The 26,666-nt window shown below is 36.2% G+C and overlaps 1 protein-coding gene across 2 annotated transcripts in view; it reads left to right on the plus strand.

Annotated features, from left to right (window-relative positions):
- Positions 1–26,666, plus strand: part of NCOA7 (nuclear receptor coactivator 7) — a 167,848-nt gene that overhangs the window by 15,362 nt on the left and 125,820 nt on the right. For both annotated transcript variants that reach the window (XM_027848569.1, XM_027848568.1), the window contains exon 2: positions 12,537–12,651. In XM_027848569.1, coding sequence (XP_027704370.1) covers positions 12,602–12,651 — 50 coding nt within the window. In that variant the 5' untranslated portion in view covers positions 12,537–12,601. The remainder of the gene's footprint in view (positions 1–12,536; positions 12,652–26,666) is intronic.

Here is a 26,666-nt window from a genome sequence, read left to right on the forward strand (position 1 = left end):
GGGAAATAAAGAGATGGCTGACCAGGGCATCTTCTTAACAAAGGGAGGTATTAGGAGAAGCTCTACAGCTTCATCCTTTAGAGGGGTCCCAGGGGCAGAGGGTATTGATAAGGTGTGAGTACCCGGGCTGATGTGATCTTGCAAGATGGTGACGTTCCTGGGGATATGATAGAGAAATCCAGAGGAGCACAGCTGGATGAGAAATGAAGAGATAGCTGCCTTGGGCATCCTCCTTAAACAGAGATTTTACTGGAAAACTTGCAAGGATGGGCTCACTAATGGCTCACAGAGTTATACAAAACTGAGTCTAAGTTCAGAGAAGCTCATCACCAGGTTGCTGCAGGGTCTTTTTTTTCCAGTGCAACTCTTGAAGACCAACTACTAAGTTATTAGAGGTTTAGTGATCTGTACCAGTGAGGAGGGTGTTTTATTATGTGTGTGTGTGTATGTGTGTGTGTGTGTGGTGTGCTTATATATAATGGGTATAAATTATATATGTGTATGTGTGTGTATATGTAATATATATATGTATGTATGTATGTATGTATGTATATGTATGTATATATGTATCATATACTTAAAGGTTTCCAGAGCACTTCCCCTCCCCCTGCCAATAACTTATGAGGTAAGCAATGCAAGTGTTCCTATCTTTCAAATGAGGAACCTGAGGCTCAGGGAGTTTCAATTACTTGTCCAAGGCTACAGAACTAGCAGGATAGGAGCATGAATTGGAATCCAGGTCCTCTAACTTCAAATCAAGCATTTTTTTCTTCTATACTGTGCTGAAACCAAAATCATTATTAAAAGATTATGCGAGTCAAGAGGACAATAACAAAGATCAGTTTTCTATTAATTATAGTCCTGTTTATACATAAAAAGTACTCAGTAAGTTCTTGTTGAATGGCATAGTATTGATATGCACAGTATTTTTTCATTACCCATCCCCCAATGCCTTTTTTGGTCTGTATTATCATTTTGAATACTGAGGCATATTAAAGGGGAATGATCATTTAGCTATTTTTTCAGTGTGTATTTTTTAAATCCTATAGATAAACTGGTATATTTTAAGTGTGCTTTCATTAGTGACCAGCAAAACACAAAATATTTATAATCTTTTCATTGGAGGAATGGAGAATTGCTTAGTAAATGTACTTTATTGTTTCTACTAGATAATAGACCTAAAATATAGTCAAATCCACTTTCTTAAAAAATTCTTTAGTCAGTTTATTCCATTGATTTTTTTAAAAAGGCATTGCATTTATTTTTTCCCCAAAACATAATCTGAAACTTTGATTGTGTTAATCACTTCTGAATTTATGGTCTATACAAATCTATCAAACAGCAATAAAGGGGAAAAAAGCATCTCCAAAAAAAGCATCTCTGATTTGTCCTGTATATATCTTGTTTGTACATAGTTATTTGCAAGCTTTCCCCCTTTTAGATTGTAAGTTCTTTGAGGGTAAGGGATTGTTTTAGCCTTTCTTTGACTCTGTGTGGGTGATTAGAAGAATAGCAGTACCATCAACAGAAATAGGGAAGTTAGAATGAGGAGGAGGTTTATGGGAAAAGATAATGAATTCTTTTTTGAACTTGTTGATTTTGAGATGCATATGAGACATCCACATGGAGATGAACAATTGTGTATGTGGTACTGGAGCTCAGGAGAGAGATGAATACAGGATGCATTGATTTGGGAATTATTTTCCTGGAAAGAATAGTTGAATCCATGGGAATTGATGAGATTGGCAGTTAGGTGGTACAGTGGATAGAATGCTAGATGTGGAGTTAGGAAGACTTAAGTTCAAATCTGGCCTCAGACCATTTACTATCTGTGTGACCCTGGGCAAGTCCCTTAACCTCTGTTTGTCTCAGTTTCCTCATCTGTAAAATGAGAATAATAATAGCACCACCCTCCCAGGGTTCTTGTGAGAATCAAATAAGACAATAATTGTAAAGCACTTAGCACGATGCCTGGCATATTGTAATCACTATATAAATGTTGTTGTTGTTGTTGTTATTTCACCAAGAGAAAGTGTGGAGAGAGAAGAGCGCCTAGGATTCAATCTTGAGATACATCCACACAGAGGGGACAGGACATGGATGATGATTCTGCAAGAGAGTCTCAGAAGGATTTGTCAGGTAGAAGCAGAACCATGACAGAGGAGTGTCAGGAAACTAAGGTAGAAGGGAATATTCAAAAAGAGGGGGTCATTAACAGCGTCAGACATTGCATAGAAGTCAAGAAGAATGAGGACTGAGAGAAAGCTATTGGATTTAACAAAAATACTATAATAATCATAGTTAACATTAACTTTATGATTTACAGTGAGCTTTATGATTTACAGTGCACTTTATATGTATTATCTTATTTGATTCCCTCAACAACCTTGTGAGTTGGGTTTGCAGATAAGGAAATTAAGAGTGAGAGAAGTTAAGTGATTCACCCAGGTCCCAAATTTAAAAGAGGGGACAGAAGACTCTGGGCCAGGTAATGAACTCCATGACCTAAGAACTGATACCCTCAGACACTGGTGGAGATATCTCAGAATGTAGAGACTAAGAGCCCCAGAAATTGCAATCTTCCCCACCCCCAGACCACCAGTCTTACCTCAACTCTAGTGGAGAAGGGCCCTGCCATTCCTCAAAGCACTAACACCACCCACCAAGCAGCTGCCACCATCAGACAGGTAAGTTCAAGAGACCCAGGAAAAACAGCACCTCCAGACTATCAGCCCAGCTACTGTAGCAGTTGTCTAGAGGAGCACCCCTTGTGGAGATTTGACTCCTCAACAAGTTCTTCAACCCCTGTTTCCCCAGCAGCCACAGCTATTCTTCACCAGAAAAAGAAAGTTCTAGCCACCTAAATCCTAGGATTTTCAGATCATTCAACATCAGAAATGGATATGGTTTTATCAATGGAATGACATCAAAGGAAATGTATTACCATCTGCTTTGCCACTGTACCTTAAGAACTACTGGATCTTTTCTTCTGACTTGTAGCTGAAACCAACTATGTATATATTGGCTCCCACTAATTAATATGTTGCCTCTTTAAGGATGGCCCCTTTTGCCTTCCTGTTTATATCTCCAGCATTTATCACAGTGCTCAGCACATAGTAAGTAATAAACGTTTTTCTCATTCACTCATTCATGCAGGTAATTTGCACTTGTTATTGATAATGCCTCACACTAGAAACTCTAGCTCTTGTCACATCACCTTTGCCTTGGCTGTCCCCAGACCTAGAATGTACTCCCACCTCACTTTGCCTCAAGGAATTCCTTGTTTCCTTTAAAACACTCCAAGTGCCAGTTTCTGAAGCCTTTTCTGATCTCCCAGAGCTGCTCTCTCCCATAATCTTGTAATTATTCTGAATATATTTTCTATGTACTTATTTATATACTTGCTTCACTTGTTAGAATTTAAACTCCCTGAGAGCAATGACTTTTATTTCTGTCACTATATCCCCAGTACTTATCAGGATTGACACATAGTAGGTGCTTAATAAAGGCTTCAATGGTTGTTTGAGTGCTCTGTGAGTTGGTCCCTTGTGGAATTCTTCTCTTGTTGCTAATAACAGCATTATCTTTTGTGGCCACTGGGGACCTTCCCTGTTAGCACTGTGGGGCATGTTGTAACTATCTGCAGTGCTTTCCCTGAATAGTTATGGCACATGGTGGGTGTCCAATAAACAGGGACAATAAGGAAATGTTCTTTTGTGGTCAGTGCACTGAGATGGGGGTAGGCCTGTGTTCTGTTTTCAGTGCTGCTGATGACTTTGAGCATGATTTTCAGCAAATCATTTCTCCTCCTTGAGCTTGTCCTCTTTCTGCAGGTGGAACGATGCTTAACACCTGATTTCTCACATAAATAGTGAAGATAGTAATAAGAGAATGTCTTTGAACCATTCAGCATCCTCAGAAGGAAGGCATTTCATGAAATCATAGAAATTTGGAGCTTGAAGGGACTTAGAATCATATCATTTGAGTCCCTAGAAAGATGACAATTCTTTTGTTAATTCTTTTATGTTATCTCATAGTTTTATAGATTTCTTTTTCTTTTCCTTTCTTCCTTTCCTTCTTTCTTTTTCCTTAAGGAGGACTTACATGACATCTATTTCATGACGAAACAGATTATGTGATTTGCCTAAAGTTATTCAGATAGAAAGTGCAAAACCAGGATTGAAACCCAAGACCTCACACTGATTATCTGTATTTTTGTAACAAGGTATAGATGTCCTCACTTGTAATCTCAATAGATAAATATAGATGATATAATAATAATAGTAAGATAATGGGCACTTAGATCATCCCTCTTGTAAGTCCTCATCCACTTGTAAGTTGGAAGGAAATAGGTAGACCAGTGGGAAACCTAAGCGTACACCAGCGAAGGGCCCCCTTTCCCAAGTTCTGGTTGGCTCCCTAAATTTATTCTGCTTTGTCCAGGGATTTGATTCATTTGGGGTTATTAGTCCCTCTCTCTTCACTTACTGCCAGACCTGATTATCACCTTGACCTGGCTAAGGAACATCATCACTGGGTGGTGCCAAAATGTTTTGATTCCTAGGTGGGATCCCCTTCTTACTGAATTTGCGTCTTGCTTCCTATCAGACTCACCCATTCTCCCAAATCTCTATTGGCACTGCTAATATTAACCACATACACCAAAGATTAGCAGCTCCTAGATTTCTTTACATAAAAAGGGAATGAATGGTAGCTATGAGAGAACAAAGACCAAAGAGGAGGATTGTAAATTCATGGCTACATGCAGTCAGTCAGTGCAAAGTACTTTCAGATCCAATAACTGCTTTATTCTCTTTTGCCTGGAGGGGAAGGAGTAGATAGATGCAAATGCCTTGGGAGTGGGTGGGGACAGTTAATTGCATTTTGCTCCCATTCCCTGCCGAGAGACTCAGAGAGCTATCACTAATAATCACTCTCAGTTCATAACAGTTTTCCCTTTTTGGGTCTTGCCTCAGTCTGATCAACATAGCAAACAGCCCCATCACTTTGCCTGCAGCAGCAGCAGCAACAGCAGAATATCATAGTCTCTCAGGAAAGGATAATTGGAAAGCAAAACACTGGGAGTAAACATTACTACAGGATCCCAAGATGGGGGGAGGGGTTGAATTGCAGATTCTGCACTCCCATTTTGGCTTGTCTCCTTCCAGAATCTTTCTCCCAGAAATCTTTGTAATGCAGTCCCAGATATTTGCACAAAGACCTTCCCAGAAATTCTAATTCCAAAACATCAGTAGTTGATGAATTCTGGGGTTGTGTTTCCATAGCGACAGGTTACATTCTCATTTATTAATTCATTTTCAGTGGAGAAATAGATTGGCTAAAGATTATGCTTCAAATCAACAAATAGAGCAAGTAGTCTGCCAACCCACCAAAGAAAATATTCTGATATATCTTAATTGTGTTTCAAAAACTTAAAACATAATTCATTTAATTAAATGATGAAGAAAATTGTTTCCCAGTTGGATATTTGTTTTAATTTGAATTTTTATCATGAACTTTTATCATCAATAGACACAAACATTTCAACATTATAAAGAACAAAAAAGTATTATATTTACAACTGTGAACTTGTTACTTACAGCTTGATTTTTAAGGGTGTATATTAAATTTAATAGGGCGGTAAAAAATTTTCCTATTTGTGTCCCTTTCTGAACTTAGTTTTGCTTCTTCTTTTGTTTTTTGTTTTTTTTTTTTTGGTGAGACAATTGGGGTTAAGTGACTTGCCCAGGGTTACACAGCTAGTGAGTGTTATCTTAGGTCGGATTTGAACTCAGATCCTCCTGACTTCAAGGCCAGTGCTCTGTCTATCCACTGCGCCACCTACCTACCCCTAGTTTTGCTTCTTTTATATTTTTTTTAGTTTTGAGTACTTTTTAAAAATGTTTTATTGATGCTCTTTTCCTCTTTCTTTTCTTTCTTCCTTCTTTCTGTCTTTTTTTTTTTTTGCATCTCTATTACTATTCACTAACTCCTCCATCCTTCATCCCAAATAGAAGGCCTCCCTTCTAATAATTCCTTAGTAATGAATTAGTATAGTTAAGCAAAACAAATCAACTTCGTGACCCTGTCTGAAAATGTGTATTTAATTTTGTACCTCTAGTTGATCACCTTTCTGTCTAGAGGTAGAAAGCATGCTTCATCATTAGTCTTCTGAAGTGATGACTGGCTAAGAGACTTGCCTAGGATCACAGAATTAGGCTCTGTCAGAGGCAAGACTTAAATCTAGCTAGGTCTTCCTGGCTTTTAGGTCAGCTCTCTACCAGTGTGCTACATTACCTCTCAACTGATCCTCATTTGGTATCATCTCCAATCCCCTCCTGGATTTGAGTATTGGTGAATGATTTTCATTTTTTATCTATTTGTATCAATTTTTTACGTATCTTGGATATTGCTGTTGTTTTTGTCATTTTTCAGTCATGTGTGACTCTTTGTGACTCCATTTAGGGTTTTCTTGGCAAAGATACTGCCGTGATTTGCCATTTCCTTCTCCAGGTCATTTTATAGATGAAGAATTGAGGCAAACCGTGTTAAGTGACTTGTCCTCTAGTAGGTGTCTCTGGCTGGATTTGAATTCAGAAAGAGGAGTCTTCCTGACTCCAGGGCTGGCACTCTATCCCCTGTGCCACCTAGCTGCTCATTCATGGATATTAGACTTTTATTTAAAAAAATGTTTCCCTTCTAAGTCTAACTACATTGATTTTCTCTTTGTAAAAGTTTTACAATTTTCATAATCAACCCATTTTGTCTTCTATGGTCACCTCTATTCTTTATTTAGTTGTGAATGCTCCCTTAGCCATACTTATAAAAAGTATCACTGTCCCTTCACTCCTCCGAACTTTTTTAATCATTCGCCTAATTAATGGCAAAATTTGGAGTGTATATTTATTTATTCATAAAGTATGTCTTCTACTGAAATCTTGTGCTAATGTGTTGTTCAGCTGAGGTGAGTTTGGGTTCCAGATGGCTCAGCTGGTAGAGCATAAGAAGGTCTCAGGATGAATTGTGTATCATCTTGTCTTTTAAGGACAAGCTTAAGTTCAGAGAGGTTCATTACCAGAAGGCTAGGTCATGAATTTTGAGAATACCACAACTTGTAAGAGGGTGTAATTTCCATCAGTGGAAAGAGTAGCCATATTGATGAAATCACAGATCTTTCAAAGTATTCAGTGTGTGTGTGTGTGTGTGTGTGTTGTATGCTTGTTTTCCTCTTTTTTTATTGAATGAGCCATTCAAATTTCTGCCCTTGAATGATGATCAGAAATTTGAATATAGCTCTCATACACGGATGCAAATGAAGCCTTGATTGAGAATGAGAAGGTGCCATATTGTGGCTTAAGTATCCTATGGGAGAAGCTGTTCTTACAGGCACATTTTGTTTTGTTCCTTGGGTGTCCAAGTTACAGTGTAATCAAGATCTAAACACAGCAGTTATATTTGTGTATTAAGAAACATGTTATGTGAAAAACAACTGAAGGACATCTTACGTACATTTGGGTGTTTGTAGAGCTGACTGCTTGAGTGGGTATAAAAATACTAGAAGGATAGGTGAAGCGTATGTGTTGGTTCAAATAGTTTAGGCTATATGCCTAAAACAATCTTTAAAAGGAAAGCGCATAGTAGATAGAGCATTGGATTTGCCATCAGAGGATATTGGCTCAAATCCAAACTCTGACCTTGGGTAAATCACTCTCTAGATCTTAAAGATTCTTTCAAGTTCAAAATTGATGATACTGTAAAAAAATATATATATATATGTATATGTGTACATATATACATATATATAATGTGTGTAAACTGAAAAATAATTGCATAAAACTCTAATATAAAATTTGCTTATTATGAAGTTTATTTTATGTTTCTTTTGAGTAAATTTTTGTTCATTTTTATCATTACCATTCCTCATCCTTGTTGCTTACATTATTGTTAGCTTATTTGATACAGGATTGTGCTCTGCACTTTGTACAAGCCATATACTTGGAGGCAGGGGAGGTTTGGCCACTATTTAGACTGGTAAGGCAGATGTTTAAATGAAAAAAAGCAACATATGTGTCACATATACTACCAGCACTGATTTGACACATCTGTGAGCTGTGTCTTTGCACCTAAATAGTTTTTTTCTAAAAGTATTCTTTGAACAGTGTCATGGATACAGATAGTTAAATCCCCTGGTGGTATAGAAAATAATCTTCATTACAATACTTGTGAGGTAATGTCATTATATGTGCCATTTTATACTTAAACTATGAGTTGAATTTAGTCTTTAATTTAGAGTAGAATCATTGAATTTAGGATTAATCAATCAGTAAGTATTAAGTAACTACTATGTGCTAGGCACACTCTGCTAGTCTCTGAATGCACAAATAAAGTGAATGAAGCTCCCTACTTGACAGGAAGCTTATGTTCTAATGGGAGAGATAACAAGTACATATAGAAACATATATACCATAAATATAATAAGAATATATTCAATTAAGTACAAAGTAGTAAACAATAAGATAGCTTGGGAGGGAGGGGGCTAGCTGTAGTGGAGTTCAAGGAAGGCTTTATGTAAAAGGTGGTGCTTGACCTGAAACTTGAAGGAAGAAAGAGATTCTGAGGCAACAGTAATATAAGAATCCTTACCAGGCGTGGGAGGTGGCTATTGCAAAGACATAAAGATACAAGATGAGTGTTATATGTGAGATCATCAGTGGAAAAATTTATACAACTTGTTGAACAAGTTGTTCTTGCTTAAAAAAACTCAAAAATAATTCTCAAAAAGGAACTTTTACAGACAGTTTTTGATATAGAAAGAGGACATCAAACTTTATAGTTCCACATTTGTGAGTTACCCTAAATATGGCATTTCCTTATTCATTTTCTTTTTAGCAGATTTCTGTAAGTGTATGCACATTCTTCCCTTAGATATAGAGTGCATTAGTGGGATAATGTGATCCAGGTTTACATGTGTATTGTGATGTTTTTATTACTTATGCATCCACCTTAATGTGTGGGTACCTGTGATATTATTTCTTTTACCTTATTGTTAACTAAATTATTATGTTTAAGATCTAAAAGTGTCATGATTGTAAGTGACTGTTTGTATAAATAGGAATGTATTGGTGAGGGCTCAAGTACTAGATTAATGAGTAGGAGGAGTGCTTCCCCTCAGCAGGATAACATCTAGGATCCTAGAGAATTACAATGTCACCACATGATGATCCAGACCTGCCAGCATGAGGGCAGGTTAAAGTGAGCAAACCAGCCCATAAAATGAGTAGGTCAATATGCCCCTATGAAAAGTGCAAGGTACTATACAGTGAGTGGCCACTCCACATACCCTAATTACACCGGGACTGGCTACATCTGTGAGGCACTGGCAGAGAGATGATAATTAAACCCTTGGGAGCTGATGAGTTCATCAAAAGAGAGCGTATAGAAAGAGAAGAGTATGAGGACTTAGAACCTTGGAGGACAACTCAGTTAGGATTCATGATATGGATGATGGACAAGCAAAGGAGACTGAAAAGGAAGGACCTAGACAGATAGAGGAGAGAACTGGGAGAAAGAATAGTGTCACAAAAACCCAGAAAGGAGAGAGTATCCAGGAGGAAAGGGTGGTACAAAATTCACCTTTCTGTTATTTCTACACAGTTTAGTTTTGTTCTCTGGAACCAAGCACAACAGTTTCATCCCTCTTAGACATGTTGTTTTCAGCCATGTCCGACTTTTTGTGACCTTTTGGGGTTTTCTTGGCAAAGATATGGGAGTGCTTTGCTGCTTCTTTCTCCAGCTCATTTTACAGATGAGGAAACTGAGGCAAACAGGTCTAAGTGACTTACCCAAGGTCACACAGCTACTAAGTGTCTGAGGCGAATTTGGACTCAGGTTTTCCTCACTCAAGGCCTAGCACTCTTACTGCTCCTTCAAAAAATGTAATACCACTCATATCCTTTCCCTCCAAAATTGTCTCTTTTCCAGTCTAAATATCTCTAGTTCTTTAAGCTCATATGCATATGCATATATATGTATATGTACACATTTGTGTGTATATATATCAATTGAGCATGTATCAGTTTATATGTATATGTATTGTATCATTATAGCATGATTTCCAGTCCTATTAACATTCTTATGACAATGCCTGGCCCATAATAGATACTTATTAATAAATGTTGATTGATTGATTCCGATCACTCTCCTTTAGATGAGTTTGATTTATAGTGTTTCTGGATTCTCTTCATCATGTACACCACCAATACCTAAGGTCAGACCTTTATTATGTTTTGCCAAGACTGTTACAGTGGCCCCCTTATTAGTAGTATCTCTTTCTCCAGTCTCCTACCACTCAGCACACACACACACACACACACACACACACACTCTTACATATGTGCTGCTACATCCCATATGACAGATTAATCTTAATCATATTGCTCCCTTTTCAATGTTTTTCTGTTGCCCACAAAGTAAAGAACAGGTTTCTTAGTTTGTTATCTAGCAATCTAGACCCAACTTTTCTATATCTCCCACTACTCATCTACATGAAATCTATGCTCAGTCTATCAAAACCTATCCTTTTTGTCATTCCCGAAACAAATCTTTCCACATCCTTGTAGTACTAACTCAAATGGCACCTTGTTTTTTCTATTTATTTATTTTTAGTTATCAACATTCTTTTTTATAAGATTTTGAGTTCCAGATTTTTCCCCCTTCCCATGACAGCATGCAGTTTGATATAGGTTAATACATATACATTCATATTAAACATATTTCCACATTAGTCATGTTGTGAAAGAAGAATCAGAACAAAAGGGAAAAACTATGAGAAGGGGAGGGGGGAAGAAAATAGTATACTTCGATCTACATTCAGACTCCATAGTTCTTTCTCTGGATGTGGATAGCATTTTCCATCATGAGTCTTTGGAATTTGTCTTAGATCATTGTATTGCTGAGAAGAGCTAAGTTTATCAGCGTTGATCATCACACAGTGTTGGTGTTACTGTGTACAATGTTCTTCTGGTTCTGCTCACTTCACTCAGTTCATGTGAGTTTTTCCAGGTTTTTCTGAAATTTGTCTGCTCATCATTTTTTATAGACCAATAGTATTCCATTACATTCATATACCACAGCTTGTTCAGCCATTCCTGAATTGATGGGCCTCCCCTCAATTTCTAATTCTTAGTCATCACAAAAAGAGCTGCTATAAATATTTTTGTACATGTGGGTCCTTTTCCCTTTTTTATGATCCCTTTGGGATATAGACCCTAGTAGTGGTATTGCTGGATCAAAGGGTATGCACAGTTTTATAGCAAATGGCACTTTGTTAATGAAGACTTCCTAATCTCCACAACCAGATATAATCCTTCCCTCTTCTTGACTCCTATTTTAAAAGATCTGGTTGTGCTACTCATATGACTGCCCTGTTAGTAGCTATTTTGTGTACAAGTCTAGTAGATTATAAATTACTTTAGGTCAGGGACTGTCTTAAAATTTTTTGTCTCATGATGTTGGCACCTAGCATCATGTCTTACACATAGCAGGCCACTCAATTGCTACTTGTTGAGTGAGTTAAAGAACTAATTTATATGTATAGTTGGGGCCAGATCATGTAGGGCCTTCAATGCTAGGCAGACGTGTTTAGACATTATGCATTAGACAGTAGGGGAGTCATTGATGGTTTAGAAGCAGATGAGTCACCTGATGAAAGCAAGAAGAAGAGTCTGGTAACAGCCTTTCAAAATTCTTCTTTATGAGGCCTGCCTTAGAATGAATTCTGTTTAGCAGAAACCAAAGGCCAGCCTTTTACAGAATGGATATATCAGGTTTCCCTTCTAAGTCCCTACTTTTCATTTTAAGATCATAGTTACATAGCTGGAAGGGGGACCTTAGAGGTCATCTAATCCAACTCCCTCCTTTTAAAGATGGAGAACCCAAGAAATTAAGTGACTTGCCAAAGGACCCACAGCTAGTAAAATAGAAGAGCCAGAATCTGAACCCACATGCTCTGACTCCAAAGCTAATGCTTTCCCCCCTACACTATGTTTTGAAAATTGATGTTAGGTATTTGCATTTGTGGGTAGTCTCATGATCAAAGATAATACTGATTTTACTTATTTGGTTCCTGGGGAAAGCATATCCCTATCAATCATTTTATGTACTGTTCTTTCTTTGTACTTATTGTGAGATAAAAATCCATAGACATTAAGTGTGGTAGCAAAAGTTGAGTTTAAATTCTAAATTGGAAAGAACCTTGACAGTTGTCATTGTGACCAATTTTTGAAAGAATTCTTTTGCCATAAGAAAAATCCTTTCATTTAGGTTCATATCAGCCTCATTACTTAATAGTTTAACTCCTCCTAAGGCAATTTGTATTTTACATGGAGTTAGCATTTTCTATCTGCACCACACAATCTGTATTTCCTGGTTAAAGTTTATCTATATTTGTCATGGGGCATACACTGCTTTGTGCTTGATATTGGCAGTTATGAGCTCATTCATTTAAAGTTGTGTTGTTGTTTTTTCGATTTCTCCAGGGATGTGAAGCACTGATTAAAAAGGACTTCCTCAAATACTCACTTTGCACTTTTGATCAGGTACCATGGACACCAAGGAAGAGAAGAAGGAACGGAGACAAGGCTATTTTGCTCGGTAAGCATGTGTTCTACACAATTATTTCAGTGATTGAAAAAAAATTGGTTGAGTGTACTTTGTCCTCCACTATTACTGGGTCTATCATATTTCAAAACTGTAATAAACACAGCAGGTAACTCACTAGGAGGAGTTAAATAAGTTTCCTTCAGTATTTTTTCTCACTTGCATTTGATTTCATCTCCTATTCTTTCTTGCCTTTGTCAAATTTTCCAGGCCTATTATCATTGTTACTTAGAGAATGCAGCTGTCATTGTGAATTGAACTGCAAATTGCTTTTGAATCTCACAGTTAGCTACCTACCTTGAATTTTAAGTTTTAAATGCCTGTCTCCTACTGTTCTGTAGCATAGTCGGTTAAGCTACTACTACAGTGCTGAAAATCTGTGACCTAATGGCTACTGTTTGTCAGCTCCAAGGGGTCTGTTATGACCATTTTCATAGATAGATGGAATGGCTGAAATCCTCACTATTGAAAAGCTTAACTTCTAATATACACTTGTTGGGTATATGCAGTTCAACAAGCATTTATTGAGTACGTGCTACATGTAAGGTATTGTGTGCTAGGTACTGGATGTACAAAGCAGAGCAAGCAAAGAGATTTTTATTTTGACGGATTTTTAAAAATTGATTTAAGGGTCTCCTCTTTATTTCATTTTAAACTTAATTATCCTTTAAATCAGAAGTGAAATGATGGATGATAATTAAACTGCTTAAGTTACAGCAGTATGCATCTCCAAAACACCCAATTAAGTAAACTTCCTTACTAGGAGAGTATGCCAGTGCTCTATCTTGGGCCCTCTTCCCTTTCCTCTCTACTTTTGCTTCCTGATTCTATTGGTTTAAGTATCTCTACATAGATACTACCAAATACAGATAGAGAGGTCTACTCCGTCTTCTGAACCCCAAGCCCACATTACCAGTAACCTGAGGGAAATCTCACTGTCAGGTTCAACATGTCCAAAACAGAACTAATTTTCCCCTAAAAACTTACCTACTTCTTTTTGTGGGTAGCTATGTCTTCCTAATCATCCAGGTTAGCAGCCTAGAATTGTTTTTGACTCCTACCTCTCCCACAGCCACCATAATCAATCCATTGCCAAGTCATAGGAATTCTACCTTGATAGCATTTCTTATTTGCCTCTGTGTCTTTCTATATACATAGCCACTACCCTACTTCAGCCCTCATTACTTCTCCCCTAGTCTGTTGTAATAGCTTCCTAAATGGTCTCTCTGTTTAGTATCTCTGCTCTCTTTGATTCATTCTCCATATAGCTACCAAATTAATCTTCTTAAAGCACAGACTTTACCAGTGTTACTCCCTCATTCAAAAATCTTCAATAGCTCCCTGTTGCCTCAAGGGTAAAATACAAGTTCCTCAGACTAGAATTTAAGTCACAAGTCTGACTCTAACCTAACTTTTCAGTTTAATATCATACTATTTACTCTTCTCTACTTTCCAACCAGACTAGACTATTAGCTATTATCTGATTAGAAACACAAACTAGCCTGTTAGCTAATCTGCTTCTGTACATTTTCATAGGCCCGTTCTGCAAGTCTGAAATATATTTCCCTACTCATTCTTCCCGCTCAGAATCCTTGTCTGCCTTAAAGACTCAGCCCTGTAGCCACTTTATCCATGAGCTAACACCTCCCCTTGTTATTGTTTGATCATTCTTCAAATTACCATGTATTATGGTTATATATATTATATACATGTTATGTCTATCATCACCCTGAATGAAATGTAAACTCCTCTTAAGGAAGAAGGCAGACTCTTATATTTATCTGTGTTTCCCCAGTGCCTAGCACATACTTTACATTTGGTTGGTAGTGAATAAATGCTTATTGAATTGAATTGAATACCATGTCTGTAAACTTCAACTCTGACTGTAGAACATCTCATACGATACTAAGTATAGTAAGAGGATAGTAAAAAATATGGAGAAGAGAGTTGTTAAATTTTGCCTACATGCCTTTCATTTAAAAAAAAAAAAAAAGCAATACAAATACCTCCCTAGTAGTGGTCCTAGGACATGAGGACAAAATAAAAATAGTCCTTATCAAAGCTACGAAAATAGTAAGTCAAGTGTGTAAACAGCAAGAAGATGATCTCAAAAAATAGAAAATGGATCATTTGACTACCATCGTGAAGTAAATCAGAAAAAAAAGGCAGGGGAGTGAGAAGTAAGAGCCATGAAAACCAGTTAAGAAGCCAGCTTCAAGACTGAAATGCTTTCTGATACATAAACTGAAATGAGCCTAAAGGGGAACTGTCAGCACACAACCAGTCTACTGGAAAGCTGCTCTCTGAAAGTACAGAAAGCCTTCTCTAGAACTGGCTGCCTGAGTGATAGAATGTAAAGTCAGGCCAAAGAGTAAGACCTACCTAATTCAAGCAATCACAATTTTCCCTTAGAATTATAAATTATAAACCCTCCTTCTTTAAACCAAGTTAGTATTAAAACCAGATCAATCTCTAAGATCTGGCCAGATACACTGCCTCTCCCCACAATCTTGATCTGAAACCACTGCAGGGATTTTTCTTTGCCTACGTAATCTGTAGACTATCTCATTCTATGACATGAAACCTTGATAACTCTGTAACGTCTCTACTCACTTCCCCAAGTAACCACTGTTTTTTGTTTTTTTGCAAACTAGTGTGGCATGTAGTTTAGTCAACACTGTATGACTGTGTATGGTAAATACTTTGTCTTTTTTGCTTCTCCTTTGCACTAATTCTAGTATCCAAAATTAAGCCCCTAAAGAAGTTTATTAACAATATTTTATTTAAATTTGATAGTAGGAGCAGCCTTGTTCAGCCTTCATGCTGGTTTAGAAATAGTCCTCAGTGTAGCAGGGAGAGGATTGTCATAGATAATTTGCACCCGTCCCTTGTCCTGTTCTGATACCTTGTTACATACAGTTTACCCAATTCATGGCACTTAATCTTCAACATCTTCAGGAAAGTAGGTGGTGTAGTAGATAGAGCACTGAGCTGGAGTCTAGAAGACCTGAGTTCATATCTTGCCTTAGACACTTACTATATGTGTGACCTTAGGCAAGTCTTTTAACCTTTGTTTGCCTCAGTGTTCTCAGTTGCAAAATGGGGATAATAATAAACCCTACCTCTCAGGGTTGTTGTGAGGAACAAGTGAGATATTTGTAAAGCACTTTGCACAGTGTTTGACCCATAATAAGTGCTATATTAATGCTAGCTGCTATCATTATTATTATTTTCAATGTACTTGTTTCTTATTACAAATTGGACAAATTGGTTGAATTATTACAAAACTATGATTGTATGCTTCTGATAGTCTCTGATTCTACTATAGGGATAGGACTAGGTCTCTGATTTCACTAGTGTAGGGAAATCTTAGGTGAAGGAATTCCCTCTTTCCATGCAAGTTGTCACCACCTCTGTAAATTATAGTCTTAGAAAGTTACCTAGAACTAGACCCTAGAGAGATCAAAGAAAGATGAAAAAATACTTACAATAGCTCTTTTTTTTTTTTTTTTGCAAAGGACTGAAAATTAAGGGGGTTTCCATTGGTTGGAGAGTGGTTCAACAAATCATATCATATGAATACAATGGAATATTATTGAACTATAAGAAATAACAAAAAGACAGTTTCAGAGAAACTACTGAATACTGAGAACTGAGCCAACTCAGATACAGAATGAAGTAGGCAGAACCAGGGGAACAACTTATACAATAACAGCAGCATTGTCAAGAAAAAGAACATTGAAAAATATGAAACTCTTATCAACACAATGACCAACCATGATTCCAGAGGATCATTGAAAAAGTCCACCTCTTGACAGAGAAGTGCTGGACTCAAGATGTAGAATGAGACATACATTTTTGGACTTGGCCAGTGTGGGAATTTGTTTTGCATATTGGTTGTATATTTCAATTTTTTTTTTAAGTTTGTATGGGAAATGGGAGAGAAAGGAAGGGTAGAAATAATTAGTCACCAAAAAACCAAGGAAAAGGAGAGGAAAAAAAAAGGTAATTGAAACATTTTTATAATGGACAGAAGAGAATAGAAGAAAATCTAGAAAGAATCTCAGACAATCAGAATTTTGAAAATTATATGCTAAATTTATTATATATTTTAAAAGATGTAAGCTGTAAAGAGACTCAGACTTTCACGTAGAATCTTCTTTTCATTATACTATGTGCATGGAAATGCTCATTTTATTTGTTGTTTGTTTAGTTTAGAAAAAAGAAACATGAAAAGAGAGATGCTCGGGCACTAAGAGGTTAAGTGATTTACCCAAAGTTACACAACTAGGATGTATGAGAGACAGGACTTGAATATAGGTCTCTAACTTTGAAGCCAGTTCTCTATCCACTATACCATGCCACCTTTCATGATCATACTATATTAATATTTTTTGGTTAAATACGCATTTGTAGGCTAGCTTGGCAATGTAGCTACCATAGATAACATTGTTTTTGTGTGAAAATGCTTTCAGAATTTCAAACCACTGACTTAACATCCAGATCTTTGGAATACAAACCATTTGTAATCTGGTAACTGCCTGTACTTTCATGATTACCAGCTCATTTAACTCAACATTCACGGGCTTCCATCAATGTTCAAACGAGGGCTACAAAGCACAGGCAGTCAGATTCTTTGTTTAGTCATAGTCTCCACTCTTGTCTAAAAGCAAAGTCTTGTAGTAGAAAGGAAGACTTGTAGAAAATAACTTTGCATTGCAAAGCATCAACTTGTTTTAAAAACTTGGAAAGACAATAACTAACTTTGCATTGCAAAGCATCAACTTGTTTTAAAAACTTGGAAAGACAATAACCAGAATAGGTTCATAAATCTGGACCTTGAAATCTCAGAAGTCATCTAGTCTGGTCTCACAATTTTTACAGAAGAAGAAACTAAGGCCCAAGAAGGCATAGTCCTCTTGACAATGTCACAGGGGTAACAAGTATCCAAGGTGGGATTTGAATGAAGGTCCTCATAGCTCTTTCCTTTGTACTATGCTGCCTCCTCCTTTACAGATCAGTAGTATTAATAAAGAAGACAACAGTGGCTTCCATGGACAAGTTGATTTCTTGATCTGTGGAGACCTCTATGCAGAAGACAGAATCCCATTACTTTCTATAACTCTTTCCTCATCATTCCTGTGCTCTGATAATGAATGTAAAAGATGGTGACTGGGATGACATCATATGAACATTTATCTGTCCATGCCCAAGAAGGGATAAGAGAGGATCACAGAAGATGAAACGGATAATTTTATTACATAAAATTAGAGTTTTTGTACAAACAAAACCAATGCAGTTAAATTAAAAGGTAAAACAAATGGGGGGAAAATCTGTATAGCAAGTTTTGCTGGTAAAGGCCTCATATCCAAGATATGTAAGGAACTCATTCAAATTTATTTGAATAAGATCCATTACTCAATAAATAAATGGTCAGAAAAAATGAAGCTTTCAAAGGAATAAAATCAAGCTATCAACAGCCTTGTGAAAAAAAATTCTTTAAAAAACTAATAATTAGATAAATACAAATTAAAACTACTCTGAAATTCTATCTCCTACCCATCAGATTGGAAAATATGACCAAAAATGGAAAACAGCAGTTGGAGAGGTTTTGGGAAATCAAACATATGAATGCTGTGCTTCAGCTGTGAATTGGTCCAGTCATTCTAGAAAGCAATTTTGAACTATGCACCAAAAGTCACTATACCATTCATGCCATTTGACCCAGCAATGCCACTACTAGATGTACACCCTAAAGAGTTCAGAAAAAAGGAAAAGGACCCGTATGTCTAAAAAAATTTATAGTGACTTTACAAAAAATTATAACAAAGAACTAGAAACGAAGCTAAACCAGTTATGGTATATGAATGTTATAAAATATTATTGCCCAAAAGAAATGACAAAAGGGATACTTTCAAAGAAATCAGGGAAGACTTATATGAACTGATGTAGAGTGAAGTAGGCAGAACCAGGGAAACAATTTATACAATAACAACAAAATTGTAAAGAAAAATAACTTTGAAAGACTTCAGAACTCTAATCAGTGCAATGACCAAGCATGATTCTAGAAATAGAAAAGGCCAGTTACCCCCTCCTTACAGAGAGGTGTTGGGCTCAAGATACAGAACAAGGCATGCATTTTTGGACATGACCAATGTGGGAAATTGTTTTGCTTGATCATGTATATTTGTTATAAGGATTTTTTTTTCTCTTTTCTTTTCCTTTTTCATTTGGGAGGAACATAGGAGAGAGAGAAGGTTGATAGGGTTTGCCTCCCCTCCAAAAGAGAAGAGAACAGAAAGAAAGCCTGAAAGAATCACAGGAAAGCAAATAAGCTTTGAAAGTTACATATAACATTTATTATATACTTAAAAAGAAAAATAGACTACATTATGGGGATTCAACTTCATGTACAATTTCTTATACAGTGTATATGGATATGTTCCTTTTATTTGGTGTTTGTTAAGGATAAAAGTAATACTAAAAATAAAATATATACATTATATGTATGTATGTATTTGTCCTTCATATGGTTAAAAGAATGGATCTTTCCCCAACAGCTAATGAAAGGCCTCGAAAGACTATTTAGTGGGCTGTAGTCTTCTATTTATTTCTGTTACCTCTAGTATGAAATATAAACTCCTCTATTTTTAAAGTCCATCATAATCTAGCCCCAAACTATCCTTCCAGCCTTATTGGACATTTCTCCCCCATCTGCACTTTGTGATCCAGCCAAATTGGCTTTCCTTTCTGTTTCTCACATATGACACTCCATTTCCCATCTCTGTGCCTTTCCATTGGCCATCTAAAATTCCTGGAATGCTGTCTTCCTTACCACTACCTCAGATGTAATTCCTGTAAGATGAAACTTAAGCACTATCTTCTGCTTTAAGCTTTTCCTGACCCCTCCTGCCTCCAATGCTAGTGCCTACTCCCCAAACTACCTTGTTTGTATATTTAACTGCTTTGTGTTTATTCACTTTATATGTATCTTATATAATTATCCATGTGTTTATCATCTCTATTAGAATATAAGCTCTTTTGTGAATAGGGATTGTTTCATTCTTTGTGCTTGTATCCCTAGCTCCTAGCACAGACACTGGCACATAGTTGTTGCTTAAATAAATGCTAGTTGATTTATTGATTACCCTAATTTCACATCTATCTGACTTGATTTTTAGGTACTAGGGATTGTGTCATCAAACCATAACCATTCCTTTGCACACCTGATCAGCTCTCCTTGAAATTTTTCATAAATTGTTAAGACTTATCAATCATTTTTCCATTAATCAATTTGTCGCATCCATTTTAAAAGCTGAAGAGAAGCAAAGTAGCACACTAATTTAATTCAGTATCTATGTATAGTTTGGTGTTAATGAGACTCTTATTACTATTCATCATAATTCAATTATTTTTGGAAAACCTTAATCACTTAGTAGATACAAAGTACATGCTAGGTGTTGAGTGTCATGATAGACCCAAATGCACGATTCTCTCATTAGTTCCTGAATCTAGTTCCTCATCTGGTTCCTGAATCTTGTCAGCTTATTCTCATTCAACAAGCATTTACTCTGTGTCAGACACTATGCTAGGCACTCTGGATATAAATACAAAGAATGACTTAAAGAGCTTATCACTGACCTTCCCCTTCCCTCTTGGCTAGCTACTGAAGACTGAGGACTGAGCCAACTCAGATATTATATTTATATGGGTTTTGTTACCATAGTCCCCAGTATTGCCGTTGTGAGGGCTGGCTCTGGAGCCAAAGCTCTCTCTTACTTCACCTGCTACGTATGTAGGGTTCAATTGTCTCTGAAGCAGCCCTGATGCACACTCATCCCCAATATTTCCTTCCCCATCCCCCATACTTCTGCAAAGCAAGGTTCATCACGCAAGTATCCTTAAGAGCAGAGATTGGCTTTTGCCTTTCTTTGTACCACCAGCACTTAGCACAGTACTGGCTCATAGTAGGAGATTATTATTGTTGTTGTTGTTATCAATAATAAAAAATGATAATTGCATTTATATAGTGCTTGATAGTTTGCAGGACAGTTTACATGTTATGTTATTTGATTCTCACAGCAATCCTGTGAGGTGGTGTTATTATTTTCCCCATTTTACAGATAAGGAAACTGAGGCTGAGATAAGTCAAGTGACTTGCTTAGGGTCACAGAGCTTATAAGTGTCTAAGACTCGATTTGAACTTAGGCCTTCCTGACCCCAAACCTAACACTCTATTTACAAAACCACCTTTGATTTGACTTGATTCATGCTCCCGCTGTGCTGGGATCTGTATTGGCCACTGCCTATTCACATACACCACATATCTAATCATCTGGGATGCCCAAAAGGTGAATACATACTTAATTTGCCAGCTTGTCCACAATCAGAGAGTCCTGGCAATTTACAGTTTATACTAACTACCTTTTCAAAGATTGTGCTAAAGTAATACACAGTGCCTGTACTCCACATACTCAAGGTAACTAAGCATTCTCACTGCGAAGACCAGCTTAATCACACCTACTTCCAACAGAGTTTCTCTTAGGTAAGGGAGGAAGAGAGAAGAGAGAAATGTTCACTCCTTGAGAAGCTACCTGAGACCCCACTTCTACTCAGCCCATAGCTATTAAACTTCAGGTCTGTCATTAAGGGAGATATAAGGATAAAAAGAATTTATATATAGGAATTTTCTACTCTAATGAAATCACAAATATGATTCTATAATGTATTTCCTTCACCCATACAGATTTTAACTCCTTCATTCTATGTAATCTTTATCTGTATTTTTCTGTAAATTATCTGCAGGAGATCTAACCAATGGAATGAAAGCCTGATTGTGTTTTTTTTTCTTCTTCTTTAATTATATCTGTGGTTCCAGGGCTGTCCATCAATTTTAAGTATTAATTCTCCATGCATGATTAACCCTACCACTTTCAAATCATACATATGCTCTGTTTGCTTTTATACCACTTCTCATACACAGTAGTCATTTGTTAATACGTTCCAGTATCCTCCCACACAAGTCTCCATTGATTACTTTTATCATTTTTATTCTCCTTGGATCATGGTATTCTATAATTAAAGTCTGTATAGCACCAATGTGAAAATATTAGTGTTAAAAAGATAGAATTCTGCCACAACAAGCAGTTTGGGAAGCACTGATTATTTTCACAAAAGCTATCCAGCCCAAATTAATACTATCCAATTATGGACCCAACTCCTTATCTATCTGCAGTTCAGTATCCAAGATAGATACAAAGGGTACTAAAAGGCTTAGTGTCATTTTAAGCTATTAAAGCTTAACGACTTTTAGGATACCTTGTATTTTGATGAACTAACTTAAGGGATTGTTTTTCTATCTGTATGTCATAGTTTGGGTAATAAACATTTTTCATCGTCTTATATTTTCAGTGAAAACGTTTAGTCCATTTTTTTATATTACTATAGATTTCACTAGGGAGACTTTATAGTGTTCTAAGGCTCAATGAAATTAGTATAATGTCATCCATGAATAGGAGTACTTGGAGAAGCTTGCTGTCAATAGAGAATTGTTCTCTTGTTTGAAATCTCATCATACATCATACGTAACACTAAGGAACATTTTATGGCTTGCTAGATGGCAATGTTAAGTGAAAAATTTAAAAATATATTTCCTTAGACATATATGCCAGAATTATAAAATTTTAACACATGTGAAAACACCTGTTCAAAAAGAGCCTTCGAAGTTGCATTAGGTTCGAATAAATGAATAACTACAAAAGCATTGAAGTGCTTACAGTTTGCCAGGCACTGTTCTATACAATGGGGATATAAATATAAGCAAGCAAGATAGTGTCTGCCTTCAAACTTATAGGCCCATGAGGGAAAGCTACACATAGATTTGGAAAGAGGGTGGTGATCAGAAAGGAGGTAGCAGGGTTTGGTAATGGCTGGAAACTACATGGTGGCCTGGGCCCCTGGCAAGATAAGACAATGATTCAAACGGTCCCAAGGATGGAGTCCAACTTCTGGTGGAAGGAGGATGAAGAGGATGTCCAGAGTGTGTAGGCAGCGTAGTTTGGAAATGCTTTTTCTGAAATCAATAAAATGGCAGGGTCCTTTACTCCTCTCAAGCTGTAGTGTGACCATAAACATGTAGGAAATCATCTCTGAAAGTCTGCCTATTCTGTTCTCATATTTTCATTAAGGATACTCTTGATGAGTACGAAGACCATTCTTCAAAAGATTTTGTACAGATAAGAAGTCAAGCATATGTATTGTTAGTTTCTGATATCTTTATTCTTTTGGAATCTTTCTCTCTTCAAGAGATCTTAAATATTGCTCCTTGAGTACCTTTAAATTTATATTTTAAACAATGTTATTTCTTATCATTTTGTATTATTTGTACTATCATTTGTACTATTATACAGTTTTAAGCTTCAGTAGCTTTAAACAGCACTAAAACTTTTGAGACACCCTATATAAAAGAAAATATAATCAGTGGAAAAGCTGTAAATATACAACGCCCTCAATTTTATGTCTAAAAGTAATATTAGTTCTCATGACCATACAAAGCCTTATAGACATGGTTCCTTGAAACAACCTTGCATTTAATGAGTTTTTAATAAGTAGTTGTTAAATTGCATTGAGTATTGTAAACACTTTAAAAAATACTTTTGTTTTAAATAAATTAAAATTAAAAAATAAGATTGAGGCAGAATCTCACAGTGTATAGAGTGCTGGACTAGGAATCAGGGAGATTTGAATTCAAATCCTATCTCTGGCACTTAAAAAATGTGTGACAATGAGCAAGTCATTTAAACTCTGAGTCCAAGGCAAGTAAGATTGAAAATTATAGAAAGAAAAAAAATTAGAGAAAGGTCAAGATTTATAAAAGTTCAGAGATAATTCTTCACCAGCAATTCCCCCTCTGATGAAAGATCCTTGACATATTTTTTTTTGTTTGTTTTTAATGAAGCAATAGGGGTTAGGTGACTTGCCCAAGGTAACACAGCTAATAAGTGTCAAGTGTCTGAGGCCAGATTTGAACTCAGGTCTTCCTGACTTCAAGGCTGGAGCTCTATCCACTGTGCCACCTAGCTGCCCCTCTTGACATATTAAAATAAATAAAATGAGATTAATCAGTTGTCTGGTCTATATTGTTACCTTCATTGATCGAACAGAGTGCCTTTAAGAAATGATACTAAATATGCCACCAGAATGTGATGAAGTAGAAAAAATTCTGTGAAACATTTGATAACTAGTACAAAAAAGAATTTTAATGAAAATTGATTTTTGACAATGAACCCTCCCTCTGGTCAACCTAAAATATTATGAAATTCTGTTTTTCTTAGAAATATTCCCATTTACCAGAATTGCCTGAAAAGCCTTAAAATAGGGAGTATAAACATTTTCTTTCGGTCTTAAATTTTCTCAGTACTAACTTTTGCAGTGCTAAACCATGTGATTAGCGAGCAAAAGTAAACTAGCTCTCTTCTAAAACTATTTCCCATGGAAAAACTGTTGCCTTTTTAGAAAATTATTACTGATTGCCAGTTAGAATGATGAGGCTCTTCCATGAACTCTTTAATTTTGTTTACTGCTCATGTTTCCCATTGGGTTGATTGAATTAGAAGCAGGCAGTTCATAAGGAAACTGTTTACATAGAGCGTGTAATTCATTGTCAAGGAAAATCTCCAAGGTCAAGTTTGGATACAGTCTATGTTTCCAGGAAATTGTTAACTTTTTCTAAAGACAAGAGGAGGAAAAAGGAACATAAACATTTAGTTGTTAACACTTTAGTGTCTTGATATCTTGCTTTACTTGTTAAGAATGAATTTTGTTTTGTTTTGTTTTTTTAATTTGATATGATGTTATTCTAGATGGAGGGTTCTTAGTGAATAGTGCAAGTTAGATTGTAAGGTTATTTCATTTTGAAAACATATTGGTCCTGAATTTGTTTTATCCAAACCACTTCAACCCATTTCTCTAAGAACAATTTTATGGATCCTATTATGGAAGTATCACATCCAAAGGTTCAGTGCTACTTAGCACAGTGGTTCTTAACCTGGCTCCATGGACACACAACAGATCTTTGGATGGATTTCAGGGGACCTATGAACTTAGGAAAAAAATTACATCTTTATTTCAGTATAATTTCTTTTATAATCCTATGTATTTTTATGCATATAAAAATTATTCTGCCAGACTGCCAAAAAGGGTCATCACACACATACACACACACACACACACACACACACATTAAGAATCCCTGTACTAGTTGCTATAAAACCAACTTCCCAAAATAAATGATGAGCATACCTTTCTATGATCTGAAGTCCTAATGATTTATTTTTATACTGGGCAGCATCTGCATGAAGACCCTACAAATTCTTGACACAAGAAAATGAACTAGCTAATACTTTTGTCTTCTACCACCGGCAGGATACTGCTTAACACAATGCAATCCCTTCCTCCACCTTGGCTTTTTCTCCCCCTTCCAATTTTATAAAAAGAGACTAAGCTCATGGAATTTTAGAGTTGTTAGGAACCATCTTTAAGAACAAATGCTCCTGAATTATAGCACACCAAGCATACCTTTTCAAATACAAATAAAATATTTCCTCCTAAGGAGAAATCTCCTTTACCAGATCTCTCTAGAGAGCCCCCAGAGAAGGAGCCAAAGACAGAAAAGCCTGCATAAAAGTTAATTTTTTTAAAAAATTTAAGCCAGTATGCTCATTCCTTTTTTTTTTAAACTAGGAAAGATATCAGCTGAGTTAGTATGAATATTAACTCTATCACTTACTACCTAGGTGGTTTTAAGCAAGTCATTTAACCTCTCTAAGCCCAAGTTCCTTCATCTGTAACTTAAAGAGTTTGGACTATATCAGAAGTTCATATCATGGACCCTTTTGGCATTCTGGTAAAGCCTAAGCCCCTTCTCAGAATAATAATTTTAAATGCATAAAATAAAACTAGCAACTCTCCCACGGATGAAAGTGTTACAGAGGAAATCAATTATATTGAAATATAGTTATCAAAATATAAAAAAATTCACAAGACCCCAGGTTAAGAACCCTTGAACTAAATGATTTCTAAAGGCCTCTTCAGTTTTAAATTGTATGATCCCATGACTCATTTCTTCCATACTTGGACCAAAGCCTTGAGATACTTTTTTGTCAAGTGCATTTTTAAGCCTTTGCTAGTTATCCATGGTTCAGAATCTCCAATAACATGAGAAAAGTAAACTCTGGGCCAAGAAATTCTTTCATTTCAATAACAAGAAACCCATTATTTGCTTCAGATTAGATGGCATTGATTTCATTGGGAAAAAATGTACCTCCCTCTCCCTCCAAACCCACCAGATAAATAAAAATGAAAATTCTTATAGAAACAGTGAGCACTCTCCCCAAATTTAACTAAAGTATATACACTTTTTCATGCATTCTTCCATTAGTTGACTATCTAGTGCCATGCCTGAGACAATTCAGCAAATATTTAACATGAGTCCCTTCAAGATAGGATCATGACAGATTTGATAGCAAATGAAGAATTACATATTTGATTTGAAAGAGAAAGCAACAGCAGAGGTAGCTTTGACCCAGTGGGTCTACCTTTGCTAAAAGCATATCCCATATTTTGAAGAAATTTGAGAAGTTGCTAACTCTTTGATTTGCTTTGGTTTCAGCTAAAGATAGCTAAATGAAGCATTTTATTCTAAATTAAAATATAAAACTATCTTCCTCCCTTGTATTACTCTTCTTCCACATAACTTTTTTATTTTTTCCTTCTCTTCTTTCTATTATGTTGAGTCTTTCTTTTGATTTTGTTCCTCATTTTTTCCTCAAGAAATATGATTCTTCAATCTGCATTGGGGGAAGGAAAAAAACATTTCAGTGTTAGTCATCAAATGATAATGGCACTCCTTGCCATCATGAAATGGACTTCTCATTTTATTAATGGAGCCTGGTTATTGGGAGGAAGCTTGGTCAAAATGCACACCATTAAAAATTTCTCTCTTGGGAAAA

This window comes from Vombatus ursinus, unplaced genomic scaffold (assembly GCF_900497805.2).
Source record: "Vombatus ursinus unplaced genomic scaffold, bare-nosed wombat genome assembly UNPS02006779.1, whole genome shotgun sequence".
NCBI lineage: Eukaryota > Metazoa > Chordata > Mammalia > Diprotodontia > Vombatidae > Vombatus > Vombatus ursinus.